This window comes from Nomascus leucogenys, chromosome 7b (genome assembly GCF_006542625.1).
Source record: "Nomascus leucogenys isolate Asia chromosome 7b, Asia_NLE_v1, whole genome shotgun sequence".
In the NCBI taxonomy this organism is placed as follows: Eukaryota; Metazoa; Chordata; class Mammalia; order Primates; family Hylobatidae; genus Nomascus; species Nomascus leucogenys.
The window spans coordinates 93757041-93774578 of NC_044387.1; the positions used below are offsets into that span (position 1 = coordinate 93757041).

A 17538-nucleotide genomic window follows, 5' to 3' on the forward strand; every position below is an offset into this window, starting at 1 on the left:
TTAGATTGAATTAACTTTTATTACTACTTGTTTAACACAGATTTACTTGTCTTAGACAAGTAAGAATTTATAGAATCTATGCTTTATTGCACTATATAGAAACTAGAAATGCAGTTATACTGATGTAGTGCAGTTTGTGGAAATCAGGGATGGTGTTCTCCAGAATACATGAAGATTCTCATTGATTGTTGCAAGGAATCACGAAAGAGATCTTTGGTCCAAAGAAGATGTCTCTGAAAGAAAGTAGAGCATCAATTAAATTAACCTTAAGGCTAAGATATTAGTTAGTCTTTTCTAGATTAAAAACAGACAGTGATTTCCAGGATTTCAGTTATGACTATTCTTTTTAGGTGACTAAAATGTAAAGAGATGAGTGGGAGGACTTGCCACAGAAGCAACAAAGACCAAAAAGGTAATCGATTTGTCTGCCTTCCCCGCATTTGCCATTGATATCATGCTATCATTTATCTATGAAGAAAAAGAAATATTAGGTAATTTCAAAACTTTATGGTCATGTATACAATTTCATGTCTCTTATATGAGGATAGGCCATGAAGTTTAAATCTGCAGTTAGGAAATAGAAGATTCAACATTTCTTGTTTATTAAATAAATTTCTAGGTTTTATGGGGAAAGGAGAAATGTTACAAAGCTACTCAACTTCCCCTGGTTGAAAAGATCACATAAAGTAATTATAAATATGCATGGAATAATACAAAATTATATACAAATGCAAGGTGATATTATAATTATGGCTTATTAGAAATATACTTAGCAGTATTTCTCTTTGATTTTCCCAAAATCAAGTTTATCCACACTGCTGTTCTCATCCGTTAACACAGATAATCACAAAATTATATCATAATATAAATGTAAGTCCATTTCAGTAAACTGTTTTCAAGTAATATAAAAAAAGCAAACATGGCATTTTAATATTAGTTGGCATTTCATTTATGTAGTACAGGAAAAATTGTCACTTCATGAGATTAATTAACTCAAGTTCTTGGCATCATTGTTTAGTACAGTGATTCTTAAACTTTACTATGCATTAGAATCACCTGGCAGTTTTGTTAAAACATAATTCCTGGGTCCCGGCCAGGCACGGTGGCTCACGCCTGTAATCCCACCACTTTGGGAGGCCAAGGCAGGCGGATCATGAAGTCAGGATATCAAGACCATCCTGACCAACACGGTGAAACCCCATCTCTACTAAAAAAATACAAAAAAAACAAAATTAGCCGGGCGTGGTGGCAGGTGCCTGTAGTCCCAGCTACTCGTGAGGCTGAGGGAGGAGAATGGCATGAACCCGGGAGGAAGAGCTTGCAGTGAGCCGAGATCATGCCACTGCACTCCAGCCTGGGCGACAGAGCAAGATTCCGTCTCAAACAAACAAACAAACAAAAAACCATAATTGCTGGGTCCTACCTCCAGAGTTTCTGATTCAGTAGGTCTGGGGTGGAGTCCAAGGATGGATATGCAATTTTAAAAACTCAGGTGATGCTGAAGCTGCTGTTCTGGGAACCACACTTTGAGAACCAGCTAGCTTGGTAGATGAAAAATCTGTTCTGAATCAGAACACGTGGGTTCTAATCCCAGTGTTGATATTAGCTAGTTATGTGGGAGAGTACTGGTCATTTCAACTCTGTACCTTTCCTTGGTAAGATGGTTATATCTACCTTTTATATTTCACAGATTTCTTAGAAGGATGAAAATATGATGACATCTGTTGAAAGTAGTTTGAAAAAGCTAATTTCGATATGAAATATCCAAGACCATGGGATTTGAAAGATTCATCAATAACCAGGGGGAGATTATTTTAAAATCAAGAACTAAAAATATTTATTAATTTATCTACCATCATTTTATACCTTTTTTTTTTTTTTTTGACATTAAGTCTTGCTTTGTCGCCCAGGCTGGAGTGCAATGGCACGATATAGGCTCACTGCAACCTCCTCCTCCTGGGTTCAAGTGATTCTCCTGTCTCAGCCTCCCAAGTAGCTGGGATTACAGGCATGTGCCACCATGCCTGGCTAATTTTTTTTGTATTTTTGTAGAGACACAGTTTCACCATGTATACTTGTATTTTAAGTACAAAACGATAGTAGATAAATCAATAAATATTTAAACTTAAAATATAAGTAGAAAACAATGGTACATAAATTGTCTTGAACTTCTATCTAGTTCATTTCTGGTTAACTTATACATAGAACTAGAAATTTATTTTTGACCATTACTAAACTTTTCTGTTCAGTTAATTACTTGATCCATTCACTGAGTTTTTTGTTGTTGTTGTTGTTTGTTTTTTTTGTTTTTGTTTTTTTTTGAGATGGAGTTTCACTCTTGTCGCCCAGGCTGGAGTGCAATGGTGCAATCTCGGCTCACTGCAACCTCAGCCTCTCAGGTTCAAGCAATTCTCCTGCCTCAGCTTCCTGAGTAGCTGGGATTACAGGCACGTGCCACCACGCCCAGCTAATTTTTTATTTTTAGGAGAAATGGGGTTTCACCATGTTGGCCAGGCTGGTCTCGAACTCCTGACCTCGGGTGATCTGCCCAACTCAGCCTCCTAAAGTGCTGGGATTACAGGGGTGAGCCACCGGGCCCAGCCTCACTGGGATCTTTTATCTAAAACCTTTTACTGGTTTTCAAGTTGGTTTAAGATTTCAACCTTGAGATTGACTTCTGCTACTGGTAGATTTTTATTTTTGGGGGGGTAAAAATCAGATGGGGAGTTTAGAATTTAATAGATTGAAGTATTATTTTCTGGATTTCATTTACTTTTATTAAACTCAGCTAAATTCCATTTGAACTTTCATTTAAATGAAAATACTTAGTTCTTTACACAATAGTGATTATTCTAGAAAAGAGCTGGGATTTGAACAGGATTTTACTAAAAGGGTTATTAATTTCAGCAAACCTATTATGAAGATGTAGCTAAAAGTTGTTCTGCATACATTTCCAGGCAATACTTTGTGATACCATTTCCTTACTTTGGGCAGCAGAGCAATTCGCTGAAGTTGCAGTAACACATCATCTCACATCCCTTCCCATCCCAGAAATGATCCTGGACATTGACATCAATCTGTGTCAGGTCAGCTACTCCTTCCGGAAGGTTGTGACAGTTGTGATCTTTTAGTATCTTTCTGTAGCAAGAGAGGCGATTTGCAGGCATGGCTCCAACTCCTAGCAGCAAAGTTAGCCCAATGGTGAAAACAAGTACCATCAATTTCATTTTGGCTTTTCGCCCTGAAATAGAAGAAAGACCAAAATGTGTCAATGTTTGTTTTTTTTGTTTGTTTGTTTTGTTTTGTTTTGTTTTTTTGAGACGGAGTCTCGCTCTGTCGCCCAGGCTGGAGTGCAGTGGCGCGATCTCGGCTCACTGCAAGCTCCGCCTCCCGGGTTCACGCCATTCTCCTGCCTCAGCCTCTCCGAGTAGCTGGGACTACAGGCGCCCGCCACCACGCCCGGCTAATTTTTTGTATTTTTAGTAGAGACGGGGTTTCACCGTGGTCTCGATCTCCTGACCTCGTGATCCGCCCGCCTCGGCCTCCCAAAGTGCTGGGATTACAAGCATGAGCCACCGTGCCCGGCCTATCAATGTTTGTTTTTTAAAGATAGAATTCATCTGAATGAAGTTCTGTAGCATGCTTATAAACTTTTGGATAGAAAGAATGAGAGTTGGGCTTTTCTACAATCCTGTTTGTGTTTCTCAAAGTGTAGTTTTATGACCATCAATGATAAAAAACCATTTGGAATATTTGTTAAAAATCAAATGCGCAGGCTTCTGGGCCAGGCACAGTGGCTCATGCCTGTAATCTCAGCATGGGAGGCCTATGTACAAGGATTGCTTGAACCCAGAAGTTTGAGACCAGTCTAAGCAACATAGTAAGACCCTGTATCTACAAAAAATTAAAAAATTAGCCAGGCATGCTGGCATGTGCCTGTAGTCCCAGCTACTCAGGATCACTTGAGCCCAGGAGTTTGAGGCTGCGGTGAACCATGATTGTGCCACTGCTCTACTGGGGGTGGCAGAGTGAGACCTTGATACACACATACACACACACAGTCATGCACATGCTGTAGGCAGGGAGGAGGTGTTGGTGAGAGCTGGAATCTGCATTTAAGAAGTACCCAAAGCCATATATATTTTGAACATTCAGTAGAGAACAACTGTTTTTTAAGGTGGTATAAATTCAGGCAAATTTCTAGAACAAATAACATATTGAATACAGTGGTTCTTTGCCTCACATTATCTTACATCCTAACAGCATTGTCAAAGAACCTGGGTCCCATCCTGACAGAAACAAAAAACCCATTTATGTTGATAGTGACAGATGATAGTGTACAGATATGTTTATAGTTTGATTGTTTTTTAACTTCCAGAAGTAGTTTAGTACCCATTATTGTTGCAAATTTTTAGTAATGCTTGGATTTTTATCCCACATAGACTACTTCCTTTTAGCTGCAGTTGAAAACAAAGGCTTGAATTCCTGCCTTATAATCATCTAGCCTTCCATGAATTCCTACCATGATAGGAAACTCATTATTAACTAAGTCAACATATCCCATTGATACAGTTCTAACATTTCCCTTATTGTAAAATACTTTCCTGTAGCTTCCACCCACCAATCCTAGTTTGAACCCTGAAGTCATACCAACAATTCTAATTTCTCTTCCAGGAGATAATTTTTCAAGTACAGGATTTGCAGAGAACTATAGAATATTAAATATCTATCTAATTAGACTTCTCTGGTTTCTGTATTAGATGTGAAGAAAATAGAGACTACCATAGTAAAGGAAGAATAGCAAAATAGTGGAGGAACCAGAATTAGAATCCAGAGCCATCCAGATTTTATCTCATTAACAGGTGCCAAAGTATGTTTCCTTCCTTGGAAAGAGGGAAAACATGGAAGACATCGTATTTGGAAAGAAAACAATATTGTGGAATAGCCAGACGTGGTGGCTCACACCTGTAATCCCAGCACTTTGGGAGGCCAAACCCGGCAGATCACCTAAGGTCAGGAGTTTGAAACCAGCCTGCCCAACGTGGCGAAACCCTGTCTCTACTAAAAATACAAAAATTAGCCAGGCATGGTGGCGTGCGCCTGTAATCCCAGCTACTTGGGAGGCTGAGGCATGACAATGGCTTGAACCTGGGAGACAGAGGTTGCAGTGAGCGGAGATCAAGCCACTGCACTCCACCCTGCATGACAGAGCGAGACTCTGTCTCAAAAAAAAAAAAAAAAGAAAGAAGGCAATATTGTGGAATAAACATTTTTGGTATGAAGTTTTTAGTGATTAGGTATATTTTAAAGGTAAATCATTTTAGATAAGATAATGGATTTTTAAATAAATACATTCATTGCTTTTTTTTTCCTTTAGGTTAGAAACAAAGTATTTCTTCATACTCCTAAGAGTTTCAGAGTTTCTTTGTCTCAAATTCTTTTTTTTTTTTTTTAATGTTTTTCTTCTTTTTTTTTTTTTTTTATTATACTTTAGGTTTTAGGGTACATGTGCACAATGTGCAGGTTTGTTACATATGTATCCATGTGCCATGTTGATTTCCTGCACCCATTAACTCATCATTTAGCATTAGGTATATCTCCTAATGCTGTCCCTCCCCCCTCCCCCAGCCCCACAACAGTCCCTGGAATGTGATGTTCCCCTTCCTGTGTCTATGAGTTCTCATTGTTCAATTCCCACCTATGAGTGAGAACATGCGGTGTTTGGTTTTTTGTCCTTGCGATAGTTTACTGAGAATGATGTTTTCCAGTTTCATCCATGTCCCTACAAAGGACACGAACTCATCATTTTTTATGGCTGCATAGTATTCCATGGGGTATATGTGCCACATTTTCTTAATCCAGTCTATCGTTGTTGGACATTTGGGTTGGTTCCAACTCATTGCCATTGTGAATAGTGCCGCAATAAACATACATGTGCATGTGTCTTTATAGCAGCATGATTTATAGTCCTTTGGGTATATACCCAGTAATGGGATGGCTGGGTCAAATGGTATTTCTAGTTCTAGATCCCTGAGGAATCGCCACACTGACTTCCACAATGGTTGAACTAGTTTACAGTCCCACCAACAGTGTAAAAGTGTTCCTATTTCTCCACATCCTCTCCAGCACCTGTTGTTTCCTGTTTTTTTAATGATGGCCATTCTAACTGGTGTGAGATGGTATCTCACTGTGGTTTTGATTTGCATTTCTCTGATGGCCAGTGATGATGTCTTTGTCTCAAATTCTAATTTGAGTTGGCCATTTTTGGCTTTGGCTACATATTTCCTTAGAATTGTCAATATCCAACTTAATTCCTACCTCCAAACATTACTGAAAGAAGAGTTTCAGAGTTTCTTTGTCTCAAATTCTAATTTGAGTTGGCCATTTTTGGCTTTGGCTATATATTTCCTTAGAATTGTCAATATCCAGCTTAATTCCTACCTCCAAACACTACTGAAAGAAAAGACTAAAATGAGATCTACTTCGTTTTATATATTTTCAGATTTAATGGAGCAAGACATTGCAGTGTTACAGTGTGTCACAATCCAGCATATATAAATGATATCTTCCAGTGGGCTTTTTGTAGATCATGGTTTAAGTGACCTAATATGTGATCTACCATGGAGAATTTTCTGTATGTACTTGAGAAGAATGTATATTCTTCTGCTATTTAACTGAATGTTCTATATATGTCTGTTAGGTCCATTTGGTCTATACTGGTGTTGAAGTCCACTCTTTCCTTGTTGATTTTCTGTCTGGCTATTCTAACCATTACTAAAAGTGGAGTATTGCAGTTTCCTACTATTATTGTGTTGCTGTCTATTTCTCATTTTAGTTCTGTCAATATTTGTTTTATATATTTATGTGCTCTGATGTTGAGTGCGTATATATTTATTTATTTATTTATTTATTTATTTATTTTTTTTTTTTTGAGACAGACTCTTGCTCTGTCCCCCAGGCTGGAGTACAGTGGCGCGATCTCGGCTCACTGCAAGCTCCGCCTCTCGGGTTCACGCCATTCTCCTGCCTCAGCCTCCCGAGTAGCTGGGACTACAGGCGCCCGCCAACACGCCCGGCTAATTTTTTGTATTTTTAGTAGAGACGGGATTTCACCGTGTTAGCCAGGATGGTCTCGATCTCCTGACCTCGTGATCCGCCCGCCTCGGCCTCCCAAAGTGCTGGGATTACAGGCTTGAGCCACCGCGCCCGGCCGAGTGCGTATATATTTATAATTGTTATAGCTTCCTGGTGGGTTGACCCTTTCATCATTATATTTTCTTCTTTGTCTTTTGTGACAGTTTTCTACTTATAGTCTATTTTGTTAGATATGAAATAGTCCACTCTGCTTTCTTTTAGTTACCATATGCATGGAGTATCTTTTTTCATTTCTTTACTTTCAGCTTGTATGTGTCCTTAAATGTTAAGTAAGTCACTTGTAGAAGTCATATAGTTATATATTGTTTTCTTTTCTTTCAGCTACCCTAAGTCTTTTGATTGGAGAGTTTAATCCATTTACATGTAAAGTTATTATTGATAGGGAAGAATTTACTATTGCCATTTAGCTTATTGTTTCTAGGTGTCTTGTGGTTAGTTCTTTGGTGCTTTTTCCCCCTGCCTTGTCTTCCTTTGTGTTTTGTTGGTTGTTTTCTTCTTCTTCTTCTTTTCTTTTTCCTGATATGCTTTGATTCCTTTCTCTTTTGTGTAAACTGCTATAGGTATTTCCATTGTGGTTACCATGAGGCTTACATAAAATATTTTATAATTGGCCGGGTGCAGTGGCTCACGCCTATAATCCCAGGACTTTGGGAGGCCGAGGCAGGCAGATCACGAGGTCAGGAGATCGAGACCATCCTGGCTAACATGGTGAAACCCTGTCTCTACTAAAGATACAAAAAATTAGCCGGGCGTGGTGGCGAGCACCTGTAGTCCCAGCTACTTGGGAGGCTGAGGCAGGAGAATCACTCGAACCCAGGAGGCAGAGGTTGTGAGCCGAGATTGGTGCCACTGCACCCCAGCCTGGGTGACAGAGAGAGACTCTGTCTCAAAAAATATATATATAATTATAAGTCTGTTTTGAGGTAATAACAACTTAACTTCAATCACATACAAAAACTCTACACTTTTAATTATCTCTCACCACACTATGTTATTTGATGTCACAATTTACATCTATTTATATTGTGTATCCATAAACATATTTTAAATTATAGTTATTTTAATACTTTTGTCTTTTAACTTTTATGCTAGAATCAAATGGAATTCAACCACCACCATTTTAGTAATATAGTAGTCAGTATTTGTATATACACTTATCTTTATCAGTGAGTTTCATATTTTCTTATGCTTTTTTGTTTGCATTCAACAATAAAGATGTATAGAGTATTTCCTTATAATTAAAAAGAAATCTTTTTCTTCTATTATGGTCTTTCTAAATGTTGCTCTCTCTATCAGGAATGTTCTTTTTTTGGCTGGTTTTTTAACTTTTAGGTCTCAGTTTAAATGTCATTCCTTCAATGGCCTTTCAATCTAAGGTAGTTTCAAACTTGTTCGTTCATAGTGCCCTTTTCTTTTCCTTAATGATATTTATCACAATTTAAATGATATATTTGTGAATTTACTCATTTTATGTCTGTCATTCTCATTAGACCAAAGGCTCCATGACAGCAATTTATTTTGTTCACTACCATACACCAGTGGCTAATACAATGCTTGGCCCATACTTGAAAATGAATGATTTTCCAAAAACACATTTTTTATTCTAGGCGAGAGCCTGTAGAGGTTTTATGTTGTCTAAAAGAATATGTGGACTTCTTGGGCTAACCTAAGGCCTTCCTTTCATTTTGTCTCCACGCCAATCATTTATTCCTGTTCAGCTAGCCAGGCAGTCAAGCCAGTCATCTCTTTAATCCTATGTATGTGTCTCTGCCTTGTTATTCCTTCTCACCCCTTCCCTTGATATTAATTTCTGACCAAAGCATCCATAAAGGACAAACCTCACACCCATATCTTCTAATCCTTCCCTGATTTCAGACAATACTACTCTCATAGCTCCCTTGCTCTATGTTCCCAAAGCACTTATATATAATCTGTCCTACAAGAACTGTGAATTTGAGCAAATAATGCCTTGTCATTGTCAGCATTTTTATAAGCTGGTTAACCATTTGGAGAATATAACTACAATTGGATATGGGGAGTGGAAAATTCAGAGAGCTGATTAACTATTTAGTGAATTGGTTATTATATGAATTTACCTATAGCCAAGAAGGAAGATTGGGAACAATCATAAAGGGCCTAGAAGATATGATAAAGAGTTTAGATTTTATTGAGTATACTAAGAAGCCATTGGAAGATTTTGACAGAACAGTAGCATGATCTGATTTATGCCTTTTTAAAAAATCCCTGGCTGGTCTGTGAAGATGTATTGTGGTGGGACAAGATTGGAAATAGAAGAAAAGAGGCTTTTGGTGAGAACTCATGGGAGATATGAGGCAAGAGGGAAAGAATCAAGGATGACTCTTGGGCTTTTGGCTTGAATGATGTTGCCATTTGTTGAACTGAGGAAGAATTGGAAGGAGCCAATTTTGGGGGGAATCCAGGAGTGAGTTTTTAGACAAGTTAGGTTTGAGATGCCTGTTCGATATCCAAGTGAAGATGTTGAGTAGGCAGTTGAATGTGAGTCTAAAGATCAGGGGTGAAAATACAAATTTGAGAGTAATCAGGATATTTATTGATAGTATCTATAGCTATGGGTCTGGCAGGGCAGCAAGGGTAGACCCATAAGAGATGAGGCAAAGGGCTGAGGCCCAGGGCAATTCAATATTCAGAGGACTGGAAGAGGAGATGCCAGCATCAAGGCAGCAAGGACTGTAACTTCTACTTCTTTTGTATTGAAGCAGAGTGCCTGCTTCAATGCTGAGCTCACAGTAAGTGTTCAAAAAATTTCCTTCAGTGAAATGAACAAATACATTGCTGGAAAAATAAGTAAGTAAATTGCCATACCACATACCTCTTCTGTGTCCATGCCAGAGCATAAAATCATTTTTTTGCCTCAGTCTAAGTCACATACTACAATGGAAAGTTCCACACCTAGCAAGTACCTACTGGTAGTTGTGTGTGTGTGTGTGTGTGTGTGTGTGTGAGTGTGTGTGTACACATAATAAATTACATGTTTTGGCCCAGCACAGTGGCTCACACCTGTAATCCCAGCACTTTGGGAGGCCAAGGCGGGCAGATCACGAGGTCGAGATTGAGACCATCTTGGCCAACATGGTGAAACCCCATCTCTACTAAAAATACAAAAATTAGCTGGGAGTGGTTTCATGTGCCTGTAGTCCCAGCTACTCAGGAGGCTGAGGCAGGAGAATCACTTGAACCGCGGAGGCAGAGGTTGCAGTGAGCCGAGATTGCACCACTGCACTCCAGCCTGCGTGATGGAGCCAGACTCCGTCTCAAAAAAATAATAAAATAAAATAAAATAAAATAAAATAAATAAAATAAAATAAATTATATGTCTTAAATGCAGACTTCTCTTCTTCCTTAAGTACAGATAAATAGCTTTAACTATTATTTAGCAAATGGAAAAATTTCTGACCCAGTGTGTTCCTGGGATACATTGATTGTTGTTTTCATTAAAGGATACCAAACTTAATCCTTGGCAATCCATCAAAACCATATATGTTCAAGTGCCAACAAGAGTGAAATGATTTGGCCAATTTGAAAAAAATTGGTCTTTTTTTTTTTTCTTTTTTAGTTGAGGTACATTTACTTAAAATCCCTCCTGGAGTACACCCAAATTACAAAAGAAAACAAAGTTACATACTAAAAATTAGAAGGAGTGAGCAAGAGAAGCTTAGGTAGTTATCCATTTTTTTAATTCGATTTTATGTAATTAACATTGTTCCAAATGTTGTATGATAGCATTTATATCCTAATAGTGTTGTAAGTTTTAATAGATCATTGCAGAGGATACAGGATTATGAGCAAGGCATTTCCAACTAAACAATAAATCATTGCTACCATCCTTTGGTAGGGAATTGCAAATTTTGATTCTGTCTGAGGGCATCTAGCACAAGCAAGCTTTTGAATGGCTGGAGTTAAATGGAGACTTAAAAAGAAAAATTATCCCATTTAATTGCCAAAACTAACAGGACCATGCAGTTTAAGTGTTCAGACATTTATGGTGCAAATGCTTATACATGCGGCTGATGTCAGTTCTGGGAACTGGTATTAAGAGCAGTGGCATGAAACAGAGTTGATGAATTAGACAGAAAAGACAGTCCATTTTAGGATTGCTTTCAAAAAAGCAGCAAGAGAGAAGCAAAGCTGCAAAAGCAAATGAAAACTCCAGCCCAGAACTTGACATTTGAAATATCAAAATTATAGTTGGGAGAGATTAAAATTGCTGCCCAGTCTGTGATGTTTTCCATTCATCTCTCTTGGAGGATGAAAATCACTGTTTTTTTAAAGTTCTCTTTTTTTCTTATTAACTGCCTTAGAAGACGTTTTTGTTAGAATGACTGAGCCTTTAGAAGATGTTTTGGTTTGAATGACTGAGTCCCGAAGTGAAATTTCCCAAAGTATGTGTTAAAGAACAGAAGCAGTATTAAAAAGTGAATAAGCTGCTTAAAGATCCTTAAAACAGACATATAATCTTAAATATCTAAGATACCTTCATCCATAGAAAAACAAAATCCACATCCTCCCTAAAAGTGATCAGGCTCGTAGAGCATGCCAGAAGATGATATTAATATTCAGTCTTGCATCATTCTCCTTCTTTTCCTGGACACAGTAAATCATCATCACTGGAGAAAAGGACCAGCATTTGGGAGAGCTTTTCATAGCCCGTGTAACTAAGTTAAGGAATTTTAAAGAGGAATTTTTCTAAGTTTCAGAGGGAAAAGTGTTCTCTTTATATTAGCAGTACAGACACTGTTGTGTTATGAATTCAATGAATTCCCTCTTTGTATCACACATTTGTACCAGTTTCTTTTCAGGAATCAGGATTTTTAAAAGCAAAAAACATTTTCTTTCTTAGATGTTGCAGCTAACTTCATGTAGTGTAGCTAATATAGCTGCTCCATTTAAAACAATCTTGTATACTTTATCATCCTCACATAGTTCTGAGGACTGGGATAAGTCCTGTTGTGTGGGACAACATTCAGAGCGAATTTAGGCATTAAATAAATGACAGTGAAGAATCTGCCGCTTTTTAAACCTATAATGAAATGACTTTCCTAGTGAAGAAATATACATTTTCTGTTCTCTTTTAATCTGATTATTTGCCTTTCTACTAGGAAGCATCATATTTTTCAAAGAAAATATACATTTTCTGTTCTCTTTTAATCTGATTATTTGCCTTTCTACTAGGAAGCATCATATTTTTCATCATATTTTACAGTAGTAGTTTGGAGTAGAACAACTGACATAAGATGTTTTTTATAGAGAAAAAATTACATACCTTTTTCTTCTTTCCTTTTGGTCTTCTTGGCAGAGGATGCTTCTTAAATGCTCACACTCACTGGGTGAGTTTGGGCAAAAAGAGAAGAGAGGAGGTGCTGGAAGGAGCTTCTTTACAAATGAACCTTTGTCTGCCTTGTCTCTGGCCTGGGATCGACAGACTCGCTGCTCCAGCCAGGACTGCGGGGAAGGGGGGAGTGGAAGGAGACGAGGCTGCAAGAACTGCCTCCTTTGGAAGTGTTCAGTTCGTTCCAAACCAGGCAAGAACGAACTGAACAGCTTCTTTACAGAGGGAAATAACTAGTCTATACAAGAACCTCGGGGAGGCAGACTCTGGTAGCAATAAAACATAAAACCTGAGGGATTTTAAAAGAACACAGAGTGATTTTTCCCTTAAGAAAAGTGTGTGTGTGTGTGTGTGTGTGTGTGAGTGAGAGAGAGAGAGAGAGAAGAGGAAAGTGGGGAATAGCTAGCTGTGCACCTCTTCCCCTTTCACAGTTTTCCTAGTCATCTAGATCTCTTACAAAATTTTGGTAGAAGATATGTTCCAATTCACCTTCCACCCCTTCCATTTCTCACCCAAAGAGTCATTACTAGTCAATGGAAAGCTAAAATGATGACTAAAAAAGAAATGTATTCTGTGTCTTAGAAATAAAGGCATGAAAGAAATTTTATTCTGTTTTCAGCAAACTATACTGGAATTCTAGCATCTGTTAACTGTCTTTCAGGTTTTTAAAAAATTCGATTAGGAGTAGTGTTTTGGGAATTAGAGATATTATATTGTAATGGAGTTGGAATTATCTAGACAGACAATTGAGGAAAGGGCATTCCAGGTTGAATTACAAAGGCACGAAGGTGAAAGAGAGGGTGACAACTTCGGAGATTATAGGTAGTTTCATTTGGCTAAAACCAAAGATGGTAGTAGATGAAATTTGAGAGATAAGAAGCAGCAAATTGATGAATTACCTCATATGCCATGCTAAAAAAATGGTTTTTATCCTGAAGATGAATGGAAAGATGATGAAAACATATTAAAAAGGATGAAAAGCCTGACTGCAGTGTGAAAGAAGGATGGTTTCCCAGGAGGAAAGGAGACTAAAGACAGAGAATACCAGCTTTTGCTGTAGTCCGGAAGAGAAGATAGGAAGGAAAACTGAAAAGACCTGATGACCAATTAAGTGTTTATGTTTAGCATAGAGATAAGAAACTTTATTAACTTCCAAAGGCTTGGGCCTTTGGACGATGGTACTGTTAATCATCTAGAAAAAGGATATAAAAGGAAGAGCTGTTATTCATCTAGGAAAAAGAATACAAAAGTTTTGTCTGGAGGAGGAGTGGGAAAATAGAAGTGAGTTAGTTGGTGAATGTTGAGTTTAAGGAACCCTAAATACAATTGAGAATGTTTAGTAGGCAGTTGGTTAAATAGACCTGGAGCTTAGGAAAAAGCCTGGTCTATAGAATTAGTTCATCAACCAATCAACTCAATATCAAATAATCTCAACTAAATAACTAATACAGTTATTCAACTAAATGATAGCTGAAGTCATGGTTGTACCACTAAGAGGTTACTGTGCTCTTACTGTGTGCCAGGCATTTCACACGTCTGAACTCATTCACTCTCCTTCCAACCCTATGAAGTAGGAACTATTATTAGTCCCATTTTATAAATGGGGGGAACATCAGAGATGTCAGGTAACCTGCCCCAAATCACACACACAGCCAGAAAATGGCGAGACCCTGGCAGTGTGTTTCTAGTGTCTTTGTTTCCCACCATTATACTGTACTGCCCCTTAGAATAGATTATAGAGTTCATGATAGGACTGAGAGTAGAATTATTCAAGGGATGGGTAGAGAACTGGGAAGGAAACTGACAAGAGGTGGCCAAAGAAGTAGGGGAAAAATTAGGAGAGTGTCATCATGGAAGTTAAAGGAAGAGTATTTCAAGAGAATGGAGGTGAATGGAAGCCTGCTGATGACAGCAGTGTTGGGAGAACCACACGTGCACACCCTGATATGAAGGTAGGCAGAGCAAAGTGAAGGTCAATACAACCAGAAGCAGTTCCAGCCCTGACAGAGATCAAATCTCTGCTTGGTCTCCATTTCACTGAAACTGGAGCAAGTAGCATGGACTTCAGGAAGGGAGATGAGAGGTGTGTGTGCAATGGACTGCACATTTCCTTTGCATATTTATAAACAAGTCTGCTGTGATTCTTACTAAATAAAGATGATGCCATACACAGATGGAGTTAATTTGTTTGCATGATTTAAATGTATATAAATATGTGAATATGAGGAGGAAAATGGAAACTAGCCTTTATTCCACTTTAAGAGCTATCCGTCCTGTTTACCTCAGGTAGATCTAAACAGAGGTATGGTGCCAAGGCAAATCAACATTCCCTGTAGATGGATCCTCTCTTTACTCTGTTTTACTCTTATTTCCCTATGTGTCTAATTCTGTCTAAATTTCCCTTATTGTGTTGCCCATTTTGTCTCCTTGTGTCTGAATTCATAGCTGCTCAAAATAGTTGATTCATTTTTATATTCAGCAACACTGAAATCCATACAATATGCTCGGCATTGTGCTTATGAATGCTGCCTGTAAGTGGTACACAGCAGCTCTTGGTAATGATCTAATCGTCTCTGGATCATGTTCTGAGCCACTTAGGAAGGTTTTCCCCTAAGAAGCACATTTGGACCCTGGCCTCCAAATCCCTTGTGTTTTCAAACATGTGTTTATTACTGGCTGGACTTCCTATCATTTCCGGGAAGAATTATTAAACATTATCAAACTTATAATTGCTTGTCATTCATCCTGATGTCCATTACATGGAGTTGTCCATTTGAGAAGGAGTTCAATTGCACACCAAGGCCTGCAATCACAGAGCCTGCCTTTGTGGTTTTTAATTTGTGGCTCAAATCTGAAACCACTCTTTGTTTTCCTGTACGTGGAGCCTTAAGGCCTTTTTGTTTTCTTTCCTGATGGGCTGTTACTCAGATCTTTTATCAAGCCCACTTTATGTTGCTCTGCAGACCACCTGTTTCTTTGAGACAGCCTCAGGAGCCTCCCAAAGTGAACCTTTTATGTGACATAGAGCTTCTATTTTAAGTAAAACCATCCAAACGTAATGTACGGATTTCCAGAAAATATGTTCACCTATGTATTTTTATGAGATGATGATGACAACGGTGATGATGATGATGATGATGATAATGATGATGTGTGTGTTTATTTCTATAGGTATATATTATCACTCTTAGGTGCAATCAGGTTTGTTAGAAATAGAAAATCCTCACAAATTAGTGATAAGACCGATTCATGAGTAGAGAAACATTTTATACAGAATTTAAGCAATTACATTCAAAGTACTGAAATTAAATTTGTAAAGGGATCTAATTAGTATTTCTTTTTTTAAAAAAAAAACCTCCCAAAATTGAAAAATTAAGAAAAACACCAAAAAACAGCAAAATCCTTCCAATCAGATGATGTCTGAAGAGATGTCTCAGATATAAATAATTTCAGATAGCAGACATCTTAAGCTTGTGAGAGAAAAAAAAACGGAACATGCATTAGTTCTTCCTCTGATGTCCACCTGGGAGCTCATGCATTCACCCTAATTTAGAATCTGCTGCTCCTGTGTTCCATGATTGACCCCTTTCTCTCATTTCCCTCAGGCTTGACTCCTTCTGGGCTCACCGAGGCTGGCAGTATGGGGAGAAGCAGCAGCTGGTTTCGGCCTTCACAGCTCACATCTTCCCAGGAGAGAGGTAGGACTTGTTTTATGTGAGTATCCTTGACAAAAGGAGCCTCAAAATAATTGCACTTATTGAAAACTAACTCACAATATGCTTGTTGAAATAGTGATGAACTGCGACAAAATTACCTCTTAAAACTACCTTTAAAATCTTTCATCAGTTAAAAAGAAACAAGCTATTTTACTAACTTAACTATTTTTGAACTCAGTAAAAGAGTTTCCTCTTTGATTAAAACTATATAAAGTTTCCCTTAAGATATCCACTGAACCTTGGACATTTATGCTTAGAATGGTTTTTGCAAGTGGGTTGAACAACATAACCTCTCTTACCCAAACTTAGCCTTATGTTGCTGAAGTAAGACTCAGGAAAACAGGTTCTACTGAGGAATCATCAGTGAGGCCCTTGAAGAGACAGCAGAATCACCAAGTAGCTGTTGTGTAAGAGGGTGAACTGATGCTACCTCCCCTGCAGGGAGAGAAATGCTTCCATGAGGCATTCATATTGGAATGCAATTTCAATGGTATGATGTACTTGGGAATGGCTAGGATTCCCAGATGGGCAACCCTGGCTATAATGGGGATAGCCAGGAGAGTCTTCTTGATCAAATGCTTTTAGTCAGAATATCAAACACAAGCTCTCTTTTCCCTGGGCATAGAGAGTAAGGCACCCCCCTTTGTCTGCGCCGCCCCAGGAATGCTGGACTTTTTAACGGAATTGATACATAGAGATTGTAAGGTTATTCATGTAACCATGAGTAACATGATTTTCAGTACTGCAGAAATAAAATCAGAAAAATGAACATCAGGAGAGACCAGTGTCCAAGAAAACTATCCACTTTTAGGAGCCCATGGAATAGTTAGAATGAATGGTAATGTTAATATGAAAATAAACTTTGGCAGGAAAAGAGGCCAAGAAGGAAAGGAACATGAAAATAACTTTTTAGTTTCCTGGCAGTCTCTAAGGGGCACTGGACTGGTCCATGGAATCACAGCCCAGAGCCCAGCAATAATTTTACGATTTGTTGGAGACAACCTACTCACTTACCAAACCTAGAAAGATGGAAAGATGAGTAAGCGTGTCAACGTGTATTCTTTTGTACGTCCTGAGTTATTGCCCTAATCTTCTCGAAGCTGTTTCACAGAGACAAGCATCTGGTGAATTGATAATGTTAATGATAATAGCAATGATACTAGTAACAATAATGCTATTAACTGCATTGCCAAGTGTGCTAAACATTTTGCAAATGTTGTCTTATTTAGTACACGCAACTTACTTACATGAGGTAGTTTCCAGATGGGGGAACTGGGGTTCAAAAAAATTAAGCACTTG

General features: G+C 38.2%; 1 protein-coding gene across 1 annotated transcript; it reads right to left on the reverse strand.

Annotated features, from left to right (window-relative positions):
• On the reverse strand, positions 1-12883 carry SCRG1 (stimulator of chondrogenesis 1). Its single transcript, XM_003257981.4, has 3 exons — positions 12458-12883; positions 2986-3241; positions 1-233 (listed from the first exon to the last, which is right to left on the reverse strand). Exons 2-3 carry the CDS (start codon positions 3225-3227, stop codon positions 179-181), a joined length of 297 nt encoding a protein of 98 aa, XP_003258029.1. The 5' UTR covers positions 3228-3241; positions 12458-12883; the 3' UTR covers positions 1-178.
• Positions 12884-17538: the final 4655 nt, after the last annotated feature.